The 18,338-nt window shown below is 34.6% G+C and overlaps 1 protein-coding gene across 1 annotated transcript; it reads right to left on the reverse strand.

Annotated features, from left to right (window-relative positions):
* Positions 1 to 9,761: 9,761 nt before the first annotated feature.
* LOC109827855 (peptidyl-prolyl cis-trans isomerase CYP57) lies at positions 9,762 to 17,430 on the reverse strand. Its single transcript, XM_020394875.1, has 6 exons — positions 17,100 to 17,430; positions 12,431 to 12,609; positions 12,264 to 12,365; positions 10,981 to 11,090; positions 10,682 to 10,826; positions 9,762 to 10,043 (listed from the first exon to the last, which is right to left on the reverse strand). Exons 1-6 carry the CDS (start codon positions 17,317 to 17,319, stop codon positions 9,762 to 9,764), a joined length of 1,038 nt encoding a protein of 345 aa, XP_020250464.1. The 5' UTR covers positions 17,320 to 17,430.
* Positions 17,431 to 18,338: the final 908 nt, after the last annotated feature.

Below are 18,338 nucleotides of genomic sequence, written 5' to 3' on the forward strand. Positions count from 1 at the left end.
TCACACGAATAAATTGAAGACCTTCAATTCTAGCAAAAGATAAAACGTTAAAGAAATAACAAGGATTACTAAATGATATCTTGAGGTCACTCTGAGGCCTCTTAAATTTCACGAATTCTCGTTGATAAAAAGACAATTTTTTCTCTAGTTCTGAAGTAAACTAAAAAAATTAATTTTTTAGATCCAAATTACTAAGAAGAGGAAGAATAGATGGAACTGTGATCATAATCTGATTCAACTCCTTTTACTAGAGATGAGGAATCAGAAAATCGCCGCGAATTGTTGTCTTTGTGGAGTTCGCACGAAAAAGTAATACAACGAAATGGGGGAATAAAAAAAATAATCTTGGAGCAAGTTGTCAATGGTGATACAGGTAATTTAATATTACCTAAGTTGTTGTGGATCCCACGATATTGCTTCTCCATTTGAAAATTTAGTCGTAGAGTCGAAGGATTCTCTTCATGAGAATTTATTGTGGAGTCACAGGATTCTCTTCTACTCCTTAAAGTTACATACCAAATAGTAATTGAGTTGTGATCCCCACTGCATGACTATTGTATACTAAAAATTTTAAAAATCCTTGGCGATCTGATTTGTAGACACCACTAAAACCTGTGGCGATTTTAGACCGAAGGGAGAAGACCCTCCGGAATAAGACCGTTTCACTTGTTCGTGTGATGTGGCACCCAGATTCTCCTGGAGAGTCGACTTGGGAAACTGAGTCTGAGATGCGACAGCGATACCCTCATTTATTTCCTGAATCTTAGCTGTCATGTCTTGTATCTTATTGTATGACCTTCCTTATTTATGGATGTGCAAAATATTTTGAACTTTATATGAATTGAAGTGAATCCATTTTATATTTCGTCCTTTTATTTAATTCCGAGGACGGAATTTGTTTTAAGGGGGGTAGAATGTAATGACTGTGAATTTTAATACTAATTTAAATAAATTTTTGATAATTTTAAAATATTATTTGTATTTTTCTCGATTTTCCAATAATTTTTTATGATTTAAAGTTCAAGTTTTATATTTATTTAAATGATTTAAAATATTTATAAATTTATTTAGTACAGTAAAAAAAAATTCTAGAATTTATCCGTTGTGTTATCGATACTATACGTATCATTTTAAAATTATACGTTGTATTATTGTTACTATTACGTATTATTTATTGTATAATGTTGTATCATTAATTTCGTATTATTTGTATAATTTGTTGTATTACCTATACTATTTAGTATCAATTGTTGTATTAGCATAACATGTACATTTTTATTTGTAGAAAATTATTTTGTAATTAGTTTAATTTTTTAAAATATCATAATTAATTATTTTAATTAATTTATTGATTTAAATCTAAACCCTATCCTATATAAATACCCTGTATACAGTCCCCCATCCTCCACGTCACCCCACACTGCGTACACACACCCCCACTTCCTAAAGCAACTACCCCCACTTACACCACGTTATCTGTCCCCAACTCCCTCATTAAATAATTCCACAACCATTCTCTCTCTCCTCCATTTCCTAAAAGCTTGAACCAAGCTCCCATCTGCGCTCATTCCCTCATCTCCAGCGAAGCCCCAACAAGACGCACCTGCCTCCTTCTCGCGTTCGATCCAGTGGAGCTCACTCGCCGCGCCTGTTCGCGAGTGCGGCCGCCCGCGAGAGCCCGACCGAACGACGCTTCGCCAGCCTCCTCCACACTGCGGCCTAAGCCAAACTCCCGCTGCACACGACCCCCCGTGCCCAACTCCTCCTTCTTCCGTTCAAACCAAGCTCACCGCCCGCGCTGTTGCGCCGCTGGGGCGGCCGCCGCTGAGAGCCCGACCAGGCGACCTTCGCCCGGGCCTCCTCCACGTCGGCGCCCGGACGCCAAACCACCGCTTGCCCACACCTTCGTGCCACCTTCCTCTCCCGCGACCAACTGCGCGATTCTACCACGTCGCCGTCCCTGCGGCTCGCCTCAAGCACCGCTCACTGACAACCCACAGGCTACAGACGCTCTCACCAGCTCCCTAGATCCGATCAGCTGCCAACGAGTCCTAACAGCCGCGGCACGGCGCGCGCCCTATCCGCGCTGGCCAGACCGGCGTCGAGAGCCGAGCCAGCGACCGCGCGCAGCGCCTCATTCTTGGGCACGCAGCCCGCAAACCAAGCCGCTCGCTCTCTACCGCGGGGGCGCCGTCAGCCCGTCGTCGCCGAGCTCGACCCACACCTCTTGGCACGACGCCGCCAGTCCGTCGTCATCCACCCTTCAGCCTGAGCAGCCACCTATATCGGCTGCAGTCCTCGACAATCCTCTCCGCGTCGTCGACAGTGATTCGTTTCGACAATAGACCGAGGCTATAGATCTCTTTCTGATTTCCCTAAAGTTCTCTGTTTATTTATGTTGTGTAAATATCATTTCTCTTCAACTTGATATTCATCAACTGCCATTGATTAGGAGTGATTTGAATTACTTATACTAATGAGACTTTGAATTGGGGGTGATATACAGTCTTGTCGGATGATAAAGTGTGAATTGTATTATATTAGTACATGAAGAAGTGATGGGTGAATAAGTATGGCATGATGATAAAATATGTAGATATAATAATATGTATTAGATATGATGAAGAGTGTGTAGGTGTAAGAAATTACCACCAAGATCCCTCTTGCCATTATCTTGTTTTAATTTATTTTTACTGTATGAATTATTTTGTCTATGTACAGTTTAGTTCGTGCTAATTTAATATCATATGTGAAGTTAACGGTTACATTTTCGGTGAATATTCTATAGTACAAAAATTAATCGTGATGATTGGTTAGGTCAGAATTGATTTATGATTAATTTCAGACTATCTGGAAGCAAGAATGTATTTTTAGTATTTATTATGATGATGAAAATATTTTTCTAAAGGAACATATTTAGTGAAAATAATGTATTTTGAGTAAAAAGTATTTTTGAATAATTGTTATGATTAAAAGAATTTTATTTTGAGGAAAAAAATATTTATTTATGATAGTATGACTGATCGCCGTAGAGCGTGACATTTCATGTGCAAAACGACATTGATTTCTAGTTTCCTTTCTACCGTATTATTATCTTAGAAAAACGTAGGTACGGATATGTCGCATGAGGAGTTTGGATATTCCAGAAGTGATGAAGTTTCTTATGTATGTATTCATGCTGTAGTATTTTGTTTATGCATTTCATGTTTATTATAGTTCTCATTTCCGTTACATAAACCTGCGTAATCATGTTTAACATGCTATACTTATGATCTGTTGATGTGCTGAGACCCTTAGTAGTTCATAACTTAGTGGCCTCGTGCGTCATGAACAGACTTAGTGACATGTGTGAGTGTGTTGACTAAGTTTAGGCGGTGAACCCGAGTTCCAATGAGGATTATAGTTGACTTAGAAAAACGAGAAGAATTGGGATGGGGAAGACATGGTTCATGTGATCAGATAATACTGTTGATGTATCTTCCAGACTCACACCAGTGAACCGTTTCGCACTGGGGTTAGTTTGTTGGGCTAAGTGAACCGTTTCGCACTTGGTTAATGAAATCGTTTCGTCACCCGAGTTTTGCTTGAGTTCGAACCAGGCCGAAGTCGGATTGCGTGTAGTCCTCTCACCGAACCGTTTCGCGGGTTTGAATGCACGTATGGGATTTGTGAACAGTCAGTTATCCGATGATATGAGCGATGACTCTGTGTGAGATGTGAACCAGTGAGATTTAGGATGGTTATTATCCGACCCGGTTACTGTATGTATATAGCTGTATGTTATCATGTTTAGTATAGAAATCCATCTTGATTTATTTAGATTTTTAGTTGCATGTGTTATTGTCTTTCTATTGGTATTATTATTGTCATAGCATGGGTCATACGACTGTTTCATTTTCTATGTGAGATCTTGTCGTGTGTCATACACGCTGATGTACACCTGTTTTTTCTGGTGTGCGTCAGACTTAGGAGACTAACAGGTTCAGTTCGATGATGCGGCCGAGCCAGTGTATGCCCAGCCAGAATGTCCTTCCGATGGGGTGGAAGAACAAACTGAAGCCTAGATGTGCTTTTCCTTCTGTAGTAGTTGATAGAACACTCTTATAGTATTTTTCTTTAGTTGGTGACAGATTTGGTTATTTTGTTAGTATTTTCTTTTATTATGGACTATGTATTTCTTATTTTCTAGTTGAGCTGTTGTAGTAAGGGTATGTTGAACCCATATTTTATGTCTGGGATGATCTGTTGATGATATGTTTATTTCTTATTCTGGGTTGTCTTTATATTCTTACTATTGTGATCGGGGACCTGTGACTGAGATTTATATATTTGACGCTTAGCGTATTGGATTGAGAAGAAGAAAAAATGATAGTATATATATTTCTTCTTAATCTAATACGTCACGGGCTTGTTCACGTTCCGATTCCCCGGTATTTTAGGAAGCGGGACGTGACAGGTTTTAGTGGTGGCCCATGCAGGTCACGGTCCCGGTCACGGTCCCGAGTCCTCACTAGTAAGAATATAGTGGACAATTTAGATACATATCATATTTCATCCGTAAGACTAATCTTGAGCCTTATCCTATTTTCTTGATAGATTTCGTTTCATCCATATCTTATCACTCTTTGACTCCGGAGTTTTCACGATTCTTGTCTCATCGCTTCGCTATTACCCTCTCTTTGTATAACATCTCTTTCCTCGTACCGGTCATTATTTTATGTGTTATTATTTTTACGACTATATTTTCTTTGATTTGACTTATATATCGTTGATTGTATTGATTTTTGCATTATTTATTACATTATTTTATGAATCATACACAGTGTTATATTGTTTGCCTTTCATTAAAAATATATACTATTACTTATATATTTCAATTGTTCAAACCATGTTATTAAGTGTTTTGCATTGCTCTAAGCTTCACACACACATTACATAGCATATCTGATATGCAGATTATTTTCTTGTGTTTAAAATATACTTTTGCATATTTATATTGTGTATGTGTGCGCTTATCTGTCATACCACCTGTTATTTACTTATGTTTTAGACTATTATATATTGTTCGTATTTTTAGTAATATACTTTAATAAGTTCATGAATTTAATATTCTACATATGCACTATATTCTTATCCTATACATTTTCAGTATATAGTTTCTTATCAGTAAGTTTTGTCTTGTTAGATTATTTTAGTATGTTCGCATTGGTTTTGTTATTTCTAAGATCCATGTATTTCTATTTTGATACTCAGGCATTATTTATATTGCTAAGTTTAGAGTTGAGTTATTAATCATATAGTTATTTTGTTATATTAATTATTATCCTTTTATAATTAATATAAAGATAATTCTAAATAGCGTTGCGAGTATGTATAGTAATTACTCATGGGTTGTTTATAGTACGTATGTGTATTTTTTGTTGTTGCTATATTTTTTGATATGTAATATTTTATCATATCGGCAATATTCATTGTATACACAGATTATTTTTCAGTGTTATTTTATAGTGTTTTTAGATTTTATGTCCTTATGTATCCTTGTTGTTATTTTCTATTAATTAATTACGTTTACTTGTGTTGTGTTTTACTTTTATTCTTTATACTTACTAATCTCTTTTCATTATAGTGTATTCACGTAGATTATTATATTTACGATGTATATTGTTATTGATTTATAGTCATTCATCATTTCTAGTATCGATCTTGTCTAATCGTGTTCTGTTTCATGTATTATCAGTGTTTATGTTCACATGTTCATCAATCATTCATCGTACGTTTATCTATAATATATCGGTGTTTTATTTTACAAATTTATGCCTTCTTATGTTTTCATTTGTTATAGATCTAGTTTATCTTCCATAATCCATATTTTATGTACTATACATCTTTACTTATGAATATTTATGCTTATTGTGTTTATGTGATTTTGATTACTATGTCATATATTGCTACATCTGAATTGATTTTATACCGTAATGATTATTAATGTTGTATCTTGTTTATATTTATTATTTACCTTATGGATATTACTAACATTTTTGATTTATTATATTGTTTGTCGAATACATATATAATTATTTCCTTATTATGTTTTGTATAATATGATTATTTTGAATCACTTGTTTGCTCTTACGTCTATTTTATCATATAATATTTTGTGACTACTTCCATCATAATTTATCTTGTTAGCATGATTAGTACTATGAGTATTCACATTTTTATGTGCTTATTATTATGTATACGTTTTCATTTTAATGCTTATTATACATGATGATTATATTGTTGTACACATCATATGTTTCTGAATCTTGTTTATCTTTTTATTTGATATCTTTTGTCTTTATGCTTTAATTTTATTTGTGTTTTTTTGAACCTGTCTATGATTTCGTATTATTTACTTTATGCTATATAATTGTTGTATGCTAATAATTATTGTGTATCATTTCATTATGCTATTGATTATTATGATTTGTCTTTGTTTGTTTGTCTATATGTATTGATGTGTTTTTATCTATGTTTATTTCTTTTACTTAATACTATTTTCAATTGTGATTATGTGTTGTGTATACCTTATTATAATATTTATTGTCCTTTTGCCTGATTTATTATGCATTTTTTGTCTTACATCTTGTGCTTTCTAGTAATATTACATGTTACATTTGTTTATGACTCTTTGAATATTGATATTTATTTATTTGTATATCTCTATTTTGTACTTTCGCTGTTATTATTATCATGTTCTATCTTTACTGTTTACTGTATTTGATTATTATATCTATGCTTCTTTACGTGTATTTATGTTTGGACTACCTTTGACATGAGTTGCTATAATACTTTCTCTGAATTTTTTCATAATTGTAATTTCTTATTTTCGATACTTGTGCCTTATATGTCTTATTTGGTTGAATGCGATTTGCTGATTACATTCATGCTTCATCTCTATGTATGCTTCATTGGTCTTGCAGGTCTTTAAGCTCCATACAAGAAAACAAGGAAATTTGTATACTGTAAGAATAATAAGGCCTTACACAGTTATTTTGGATGGTTTACTAAGCTCTTCTCACTTCTGCTATTCATTGTTACTTGAAGAGATTGTTGGGACCAAACTACTTTTAAAATTTTACCGACACTGACCATGAGAATAAGGAAACAAACAAACCCACAAACCAGTGTGCACCATTCTTTTCGCATATTCGTTGAATCCTATGCCTAATTAACAAGAGGTATCACTGAGATAAAGCACATTTCTAGTTTAAACTAACAGAAAGCAACAAGAAATAATTGTAAGAAAGAATGTGTACCACATCTTCTTAGAATTCATCGCCAAAAAAACAATTTGTAAAATACATCAAAATGAGTAGAATGTGCAAATTGTAAGGAAATTCAATAATTAGCATAACGAAGTATAGTGTTACCTTGACAGCTGGCCATGGAACATGGGTTTCAAATGTCCTAAAGTGTCTGACATGGCAAATTTTAATCACTGGGAATTGTGAAATACTGTGAGGATGTGTCGATAACAATCAAGTGAATAGCCCCACACAAAATAAAGCTGAGAATGTGTCTGGTATACAATAAATGCTATGAATTAGTAACAGCTAACATTTTTCAAGGAGAAACCATGAGACAAATCTGTGGTCAAGCTTGCTGGGGAGCATTACAAGAGTGGATGTCCTCTTCAGAAGACCTTGCTGAAGATGTAGCAATCTATATAGTCTAACACTAACTGAAAGCGTGCAGGCCTAAGGTTTGTTTGATTTTAGAAAGTGAAAAATGGAAGTGTGAAAGCCAACCACTTTCAGTACTTGCGATGTTTGTTTTATTAAAAGTGTGTGTGAACGCAAACGGAGTGACACATAGATTTAATGCATGTTTGACCCCTAAAAAAGTGCTAAAGTCATTATGACAGGTTGAAAAATTGAGGACCACTAAAATAGTTATTTATTATTGCATCATGAAAATTGATGTAATACAATTTTAAATTAATACATAAAATTATATTGCCATGTCATCTTTACTTTTCTAAATTCCAGAATAATTTTTTTTCTTTTAAATATAGAATATATTTCACTTGCATTCTGACCTGGACGCCCTTTCACTCTCCAAAAAAAGTCACTTTTACAATTTCAATTCATTTTCAGATGGACAAACACCCTCTAAGTGCTATGGGATGCGGAACGTCATGCCACAGAAATTTGGGGCTGGCCAGCACTCGAACCTGTCAAGGTCACCTCTAGAATCCATGGAGATAATTATCACACAATAAGTGTTAGCATGGCAAGGTAGTCACGCTCAATGGAGGGAGTATGTCAAGCCCAAGTGAATATTCCCACATGGGGTGTAAATCAAAAGGATATGTAATGATTTCTATAAGCTCAAAAGGTTACTGTAAGTCAATAACTATCATTTCAAGGAAGGAAGAATGAAAAGAAGTCCCTAGTTTAAGTATGCTTTGAGGGGGAGTAATACCAGATGGGACCCTGGACTAATCCAGGAAGCAACGTCTTGGGAATCCTTGGTTAGGGATAGAAAGTGTGTCACTATATCATATTTAAGGATTCAATGGACTCTCAATACTTGTTGCCTCCCTGCCCTAGTTTCAAAAAGATGACACTGGTTTCCAAACAGTTTAAAAAAATGGCACGGATTTGCAAAATCATAGAAGTTAAAACCATAGCATGTATGCTTCTTGTTACTAATCTTCTCCCATGAATCCTTCATAAATACCTTTCAAGTACTTTCCCTCGTTTTAAAACAAAATATCCATGCACAAATTAGTAGAACAAAAACAGAATATATGGAGTCCATTTTTAGTAAATCTAAGAAAAGAAAAGAGCCTATAATATATATTGATGGTCGAGAAATATCTAAAAATAATTATTTTTGCTATTTAGGATTAGTCATTCGGCATAATGGTGAGATTTGGTATGATATTGTCCATTGAATCAAATCGAAATGGTGGAAATGGAGTGCTTCGGGAGTCTTATGTGATCATAGAACATCAATGAGACTAAAGGAAAATTTCTATAGGGCATTATAAGACCAACAATGCTTTATAGGTACAAGTGCAAAAAATGAATGTAGTAGAAATGAGAATGTTGAGATGGTCTTGTGGGTATACACTAAAAGATAAGATTAAAAATGAGTGCATCCATAGTAGAGTAGAGGTTGGTCCTATTGAGAATAAAATGAGAGAGAATCGACTAAGATGGGTTGATCATGTACAACAGTAACCTCTTAGTGCACCGGTTAGAAAATGTGATAGTATTATAGTTAATGGGCCTTGGAAATCATCTAGAGGTAGACCTAAAAAAAACTTGGTCGGAAGCAATTAAGAAAAATATGATTATGTTTAACTTACCGGAGAATATGTCCCACAATATAATGGAATGGAAGAATATGATTCATGTAGCCGATCCTAAATATTTGGGATAAAAGGCTTTGTTGTTGTTATTGTTGTATGCAAAAGTGTGCGGGATACATGACAGATGTCTGATGTATGATATGGCCGGACTTTATGAAGGATATAGTACTTAGAGAACCATAAAGGTTCTTTAAAGCTAACAATTGATGAGGGGCATGAGACCTGACATATGCTTCCCATCCACAAGAACCAAATCAATTTTCTGGTGAAGATTGCTCATATAAGTTAAAAAGACCAGAAATTAGTAACATCATGTTTGTGTTATGAGCTCGGTACAAGCAGCAATTTCATGGAGAAACCTATAGAAATACATAAAACAGAACATATGACATGGAATTTATTTGGCAAGCAAATGTATCATAGAGATATCTGAGGAAAATAAATTACCTTTTGAAAATTTTTCATTATTTTTAATATCACCGAGTTCTTTGCGCTTTCTTAGAATTTGCAATCGCATGCGTTCATCAAATTTCGCCTCATCACCGTCATCATCATCACTATGATCAGAAGCATCAAGAGAATTAGCTTCTTGATCCTTACTAGAACACCCTTTTTTGGAGCTTAAAGCCTCTCTGATGGACAACTGAACGTCCTTTCTTCTTTCAACTTCTGCTGGATCCTGCATATTCGAAAAACTACTTCAAAATAGCCTTACTTGAGTTAAAACAGTTGGTTAAAATCATGTGATATATATATATATATATATATATAAGATAATAAGGAAAGAAGCTGTAAGCTTGTATCAGCCAATCAAACAGGATATTTCACCACAAAAATATCTATAAGCAGATGAAAATATGACCATAAATTTCTAGTTCAGTTCTACACATCACCCTCCCATGCAAGGTCAGACGGGTACTTGCTCATGATCAGCATTCTACAGTATTAGGGCCAGAACATCCGAACTAACCAAATCAAAGAGGCTATAACAAAGATGGAGCAAATTCTAACAGCAACAGATCTCAAAACCAATCCCATATTAAAAATGCTTAGATTTTTGTTATACAACATATCAATATGGCAAACATAGACAGTGTTTGTTGCATGACATAAATTTCATAAGAGTGGAACCAGTGTTTAAGTAGTTGAAAATTGATCAAGAGGAACTAACCCACATTTACCGGGTACAACATCAAGTGACTTGTATAATCATTGTCAATTACATTAGAATAACAAATTTGAAGGTCAAAACACACAAATAATCAGTATTTTACATCAAGAAAGGAAGTACTGTTAAAATGTGGAAAAGGGCTTTACCAACAAATCATTCTTTTGTTCTTCTTCTTTAATAAAGCGAGGATCATTTAATACATCATGAATGCTCTTAATTTTGTCATTCATGGTTGCTGCCTCTTTTTCACCCTCTTCAACTTCTTCTCCAAAGGATAACACACTCAACTTCCTAGATAAACAGAAACAAATATTTAACCGACAATATTATATGACTAGAAGTGCCCATATGACACTACATAATACTAACAAATGATGATGGGACATTAAGGAGCATTTCCATGTACCACAAGATTAATATCCAAATGAAGCATTACAATACTCACTTAACAGCTTTCTGCTTCTGATCCTTTTTGGTGGCATCAATCGTGGTTTGAGAAACAGGCTTCTCAGCCACCCGCCTTGGGACTATGTCATCAAAAGGATTCCATAAAACCTAAGAGAAAATCAGAAAACTGTACTTAAGGCATTTGAAAGTATCATGTACATCACTGAATTTTGTCTAAATCTCCAAGCACTGAGGTAAAAAGAGCTCATACTTTCTGGCAAATGTGTGGCTAGGTTAATCAATGTGCCTGCATCATCTTGCATTTGTTTTGGGAAAAAAACTAGCAGGTTTTTTTCTCTTTTCCTTTTTTTTGTGTGTGTGGTTTTTTTTTCGAGTTGGGGGTTGTGGCAGTCAGTTCATTCTCTTAGCATTATATGACAAATGTGAAACTTGCACATGTGCAGAAAAATGACCAAGATTTTCAGATCCTAAATCATAAGAGAATCATATTGGAAAATGACCATTAAACTAAATATCCGTACATCAATTACGATTGAAGCATTTAATCTACTTAAATGCATAGGAACTCTAGCCTGCACGTACAAATGTAAAAAAAATGAATGGTTATAGTAAAAAGTTTATTGAATATATCATATAGACAGTGTACATTGATCATAATCAACATATCTTAAACATACATGAACCTAGGGGAATAAGCCCTCTTTTCAGACCATATATCTAAATAATTATACTATTAGAAACCATTCAATGGTTTATGTACTTGCTTTATAGCTGAGAAAGTCCAAGTACAAAACAGTATAAGCCAAGAAGATCATATTATAGCATCTTGATTCTCTTTAGGAGAAAAATATTAATTTACAGGCTTCCAAGTTAGATGGTATAGCATGTGTGGACACTGGCTAATAAGATCTGAAGTCACTTTCCTCTTTCTGTTTGAACAACTTCAAAAATAAAATTTAAGAAACTAACACAATTAGTTGTGGAACAGAACAAAGAAGATGACAAACATACTTAGACCAATTGATGAATTTATATGAGATAATATATATAGCAGCTAAAGTGTCCATCATGATTCTTTCTTTTAAATTGCATTATCTGCTTATCATTCTCTATCTACATGGTCAGACTACATGATCCTTCAACACCTTTCTTTCTTTCATTTACAGTTTAGTCTTTGTTGCCTCATCTCCATGAGAAGGATTCATTGTTTGTCTCAATAAGATCGTAAATCCCAAAAGATTCTACAAATAAGTTGTCCTCACAATTCAATCATGTTATGGATACCATGAATGGACAAAAGACAGTTCACTAGATATGTACCTCGACGGAAAGTATCTTCGGTGGTGGATCCAGTGGCCGATCATCATTATCTGTCTCTACATCACCCAGCCTTAAAAGGTTAAATATGGAATCGCCAGTCACCTGCATCACTGGGAATGAGATCCAAATAACTTGACCTCTTAAGGACAAATGAAATAAGTTTTTACCTTTCCAAAAATTGTATTTTTCCGATCTAGCCAATCACATCTGTCTAACGTTATAAAGAACTGACTTCCATTTGAATGAGGTGACCCCGCATTAGCACATGCAACTAGACCCCTGTGGTTAAACCTTAGACGTGAATGGAATTCATCAGCAAAAACATCCCCATAAATGCTTTCACCACCTACAAGGGATACGACATCATTCAACTTAGAGTTAGCCAGATTCCAATAATTTTAAAATCTTCCCAGCATGTCAAATAAAGGATGAAACTCCAACTAGGCAAGAGAGGGGGAGAAAGCAAACAATATAATTCTAATACTTTGACCTGGATTAATGTTAATCCAGAGCAATTAGTCAAAATAGTGCAGGTTGCTTATGCATATATACCTTGATCGCCTATTTGTACTTTAACACATGACTTTCATGTGCAATTGCTAGATATTTAACTTCAGCATTATTACATTCCACAATTTTGCATTACATAAATTACACTTAAAGATCCTAAAGTTTACTCTATTTTTAACTTTGATACCCCAAAGCTTTTTCCACTCAGCAAGTACCCTTATTACCTCATTTTTAGCTTTTATAATTATACCCAAAAGTTTCAATAAAATTTAACTTTCATACCCTAGACTTTTAACAATATTTTAACTTTAATATCCCCAAAAGTTTAACAAAAAAGTTTTAAAAAATTTTAAGTTTGGCGTATCAAAGTTTGATTGTTGAAATTTGGGTTATTTTTTGTTAGACTAGAATTCAAATAATTGCTCATTTATTAATAAAAAATAAAGAAACAATTTTAACGGCCTTGAGAAAAGCATGGAGAACCACTATCCTAAAGACATCCACCGGTCTCATGCGATCAACCGAGCTAGATGTTCCTTAGCAGTACGATCCCTTTTATAATAGGCCCTGTAGGGGAAATCACCCAAGAGTAAGCTTGCCCAATACTAATCAAAGAGAGAAATTTTGAGAGGAAGAAAACTGAGAAACAATAAGTGTTTTTTTTCTATATGTTGTTACTTCCTTCTAGGTCCCTTTATAGACCAAAATGGCCGTTAAAATAACAAAACAAGATATTTCAGCCTAAGAATTTCTCACGTTCCTAAAAACGTGAGACTCCTAAATAATCTTAATTAATATTTGGTTTGTTATTTCTTTTACTCAACAATCCCGAAGGTAAGCTAATCAATTTCAATAATTGATTTCATTTCCCTATTTATAGCTTCCTTCTGAAAGGTGCATTGGTAAAAGTCATAACCGCCTCATAAGAGGTAGGATTGCCTTCTACTGAATGCATAAAAGTTCTTCAAAGTTCTTTTCAGTTCTAATTCTTTTACTTCTTCTTGGTTCGAAAATTTCTATAAGTTCTGTATTAGTAGATTGATCATTTATTTGCTTAGAAATTTTATTTTATATCAAACATTTTTCCCCAAAATACGTAGCATAGCTTTAATTATTGTATTATTAGATATTTCATTAATCTCCATTTAATTACTAAGGACATATTTGCAATAAAATCTAGAGCATATCTAATAAAGATGACACCTACAATATAAGTTGCATGGAAACGGGCACGGGTACTGGTACGGGTGCGGGTACGAGTAGGGGACACAGCAAAACTATAAAATGTAGGGTACGGGGACACAGCTACATATATATATATATGAATTGTAAACTACTCATTTTTTTACTAGACATCTAAACGACCCATTAACTATATAGTTTTGAACTTGGATATGGACTAAAACGAACCCAACTCATATCTCATTAGTTTCATAAGACGAATGTGAAGTGTAAGCTCTACGTCTAGGAAGTCTGGCACGTGTTTTAAATTAACACATATATCGTATAATTGAGTACATGTTGTAATAAATGCATGCATATATTCAAGAAGTGTCCATGAAGTTTGGGTACGGGAAAGTGTCGGGTACTGCATGCATATATTCAAGAAGTGTCCATGAAGTTTGGGTACGGGAAAGTGTCGGGTACGTGTCCGATACTTGTACGGCTTCATTATAGAAGTACGCGGGTAACATAGCTTACAGTCTTAGACCCAATATTCTTCTTTTTAAATTATAGCATACTAACTTTAGCTAAACATCCCCACACTCTAAAATGGGCAAGTCTAGGTCTCTCTTTCCATAATTTTTAAGGAGTTTTATTTGTTTTCTTAGAAGACAACCTATTAAGTATGTTACATGCAGTTTACCAGAGCTTCACCTCAAAGATTTTCAGGTGTTCTTGAATTAATTAGTAAAGCGTTAACTATATCCATTAGGGTTCTAGTTTTCCGTTTAGTAACACTATTATGAGTGAAGAGCAATCACTTCATGTTCACCACAAAGCTACTTCATTTCATTGGAAGGGTACTCTCCTCCTCGATCAAATCTTATTATCTTAATTTGTTTATCAAGTCTACTTTGGGTTTAAATTTTTTTAGTCTATCTAGTGCTTCATCTTTAGTCTTAAGGAGATAAATATAACAATATATAGAAGTGACAAAGGAATATCTTTGTCGTTGCAACACTCCATTGAGAAGATGCTTAGAAAATTTAATTATTATTGTGACAGTAAACATGTAGCCAAACTTTATGCTCTAGTGTTACTCTCCAAGAGAATTTAGGAGATCCTATCTCACAACATAAATATGCTCCACACATGGGATTACTAATGTATATAACAAATAGGAGTAGACCTGACATTGCATATGTAGTAAACAGATTGAGTGGATACCCTAGCAATCCTAGCATTGAACATCAACATGCACTAGAAAGAGTAGTTAGATATTTAGATATCTTAAAGGCACTTTAGATTCATGTTTATTATATATTGACTTTCCTGGTGTAATAGAAGGTTACAATGATGCCAATTAGGCAACTGATTCTCAGATGTTAAATCAACATCAGGCTTTGTGTCCATTCTAGGTGGAGATACTATTAAATGGGGCTCTTACAAACAACCTGTTATTGCTAGTTATACAATGGAAGCTGAATCAATAGCATTTCACATTGCATGTTATGAAGTCAAATGGCTTAGAGATTTACTTTCTTGTATTTTACTGTACACAAGCCTATTCTAGCTATTTAGGATTCTCACGTTTTTAGGAACGTGAGAAATCCCTTGGTTGAAATATCTCGTTTTGTTATTTCTAAACGGGTTATTTTGGTCTATAAAAGGGACCCTGCAAAGAGATAACACATAGAAAAACAACAATCTTTCTTAGTTTTTGTCCTTCATGAAAATCCTTCTCCTTGATTACTATTGGGTAAGCTTACCCTTGGACATCTCCCTACGTGGTCATGCATGCCTAGGATCTGGTAGAGAAAGGATCATATATCTAAGGAACATCTAGTCTTGGCTAATTGCACAAGATCAACAAACGTGTCCTTAGAACAGTGGTTCTCAGCACTTTCCCCGAGGCTACTAAAACTATTCATTTGTTTTTTATTTAATATAAGTACAATTATTTGAATTATAGTATAACATTTTTGAGCAAAATAAACTTTAGGGTATCAGTGTTAGGCTTTTTTGAGCTTTGGTGAATTTTTTGGGCAATAATAATATTGGGGTATGAAAGTTAAAAATGAGCTACACTTGGGGGTATTTAAGTATAAATTACCCATTTATATTTATTTATATCCTTCTAACGAGCTGCATTTTGTTTTTTGTATGTATAAGACAATATGTGAACTTTTCACGCATACCGCTATAGTTACTAATGTATGCCTCTGGCCTCCGTATGTATATCTAGATCGCAATGTGATTGGTTCATTGAGACTGCAATTGCAATGGAATTGTTGCTTTTGTGCAACTAAAGTTGTTAAGCATTTCTCTTTCATGTTTATGGTTGAGGGTTGCAGCAGGGCGAGGCCTACAGATGCCGACCTACAGAATTGGTTGGGATGTTGATGGGATCCAAATTGGGCCTCAAGTGTGAAGAGTTACAGATGGGGTGACGTACAAAGGGATAAAGAGAAGGGAAATGAATGAATGCAATAATACTAGCACTAATGCTCCACAGTTAAATGTACTATTCCATAATACGTAGTTATGCGTGTTTGGGCTATGGTAGTACAAGTATGGGTGACCTCCTGGGAAGCCTTCCAATCGCACCCTTCCTTTTTACTCAACAGTGCAAAACTTTTTATATGTATAGTCTCCTATATTCTTTTTCACTTCACATTGAAGAAAAAGCGATCCTACAGGGCGGAGCTTGGCCTCCAACATTGCTCATAATGGGAAACCTAGCATTTATAATATCTCAGGAACTAATAAAACTATTTTATTAAAACGCCACTGTCCAATTCTCGAGGAATCACCCCCAAAAACTCGGGTTTCTTTCTCGATCAATGACAAGTAAAGCAGCCCTACGACTAGGTTGGATTGCATATTCTCCTGTTCAATTTCGAAAACTTGTCATCTGTAGCTGCAGTTATAACTGGAGGTACATGTGGACCTCCGTTCCGGTTAATCCAAATTGGAATTTGCAACATAAATCTCATTTCCGGTTCAAAAAGGTTACAACCTCGAGTTAGTGTCAGGGTTGAGCGTAACATTGTGATACTTGCCGTTGCAATGAGAACCAAACAAACCCTAGGGTTAGGGTCAGCACAGATCAAATTCAGTAAATTAGGGTTAGGGTTAGGGCTAGGGTTAGGGCCCACTAACCTGTACCGGAGCCAGTGGGATCGCCGCCCTGAACGAGAAACGACTTGATGACACGATGGAAGATGGTGCGATCGTAGCGACCCTCGAGGCAAAGCTGGACGAAGTTTCGAACGGCCTTCGGGGCCTCTTTGGGCCAGAGCTCGATGTCGAGGGGGCCCACCGTCGTCTTCACCACCACCTTCCCCTTCGTCGGCGGCTCCGACACGTAGATCGACGACATCGCCGGTGATCGTCCTCGCCCTCCTCCTCCTCCTCCTGGGCTTCTGCGAGGTGAACTGGGTTAGGGTTTCGGCCAGTAAAGCGTGTGATTCAAACGGGCCACGGGCCCACGATGGATCGGGGCTCCGCAAATGGTTTGTTTGATTCAAATTGAGCCGTCCGCTCTCTCAATTGTCTAAACATATAATATTTCTTTCTTTTCATTAATCCATAAATAAATTTCTTTCCCTTTTGCACTGAAATCGTTTATTATTTCGAATTAATTCGCATCGTTACTTATCGATCTTTTAGTCCGCATTTCTCTTTCACCCAATTCTTGGTATGCATTTTTCTTTTTGGTTCAAAAAAAACTTTTTTTTTCCTTAGGGGCTGTTCGTTTCACAAAAAAAAATCGGAAATCAAAGAATAGGAAATCTATTTCCTAAGGTTCCGTTTTGATACATGGTGTTTTACTTGTTTCCGTGGTGTTTTTATCAAAAACAAAACGCCATGCGTTTGAAAACCATGGCGTTTTTTGAGCTAAATCATCCTCAAACCAAAAACACAACACTTATTTCAAAGCACATTTTAGGTGTTTTAAGATTGGTGTTTTGGTTTTGAGTTTGAGAATGTGTTAATATAATATCTAATATAATATATTAAATATAATTAATATAGAGTTATTATCAACATGCTTATTATATTATATTACAATATACTATATTATAGTTAATTTAATATATTAGTAATATATTAAATAATATAAAATATAATAAATAAAATATCTTATATAATAATATAATAACATATTAAATATCAATATTTAATATGTTAATAATGTATTATATAATAATAAATATAAATAAAATAATAAAAAAATTATTGATAATAAATAATAATATAATAATATACTATACAATAGTATATTCACTATAATATTATTATATTTTTTTCTTTTAATAAATAAATTATATAAATTAATAATTATAAAATATTATGTAATAGTAACATATTTAATAATAACATAACAATATAATAATA

This window comes from Asparagus officinalis, unplaced genomic scaffold (genome assembly GCF_001876935.1).
Source record: "Asparagus officinalis unplaced genomic scaffold, Aspof.V1 AsparagusV1_Un480, whole genome shotgun sequence".
NCBI classification, from domain to species: Eukaryota; Viridiplantae; Streptophyta; class Magnoliopsida; order Asparagales; family Asparagaceae; genus Asparagus; species Asparagus officinalis.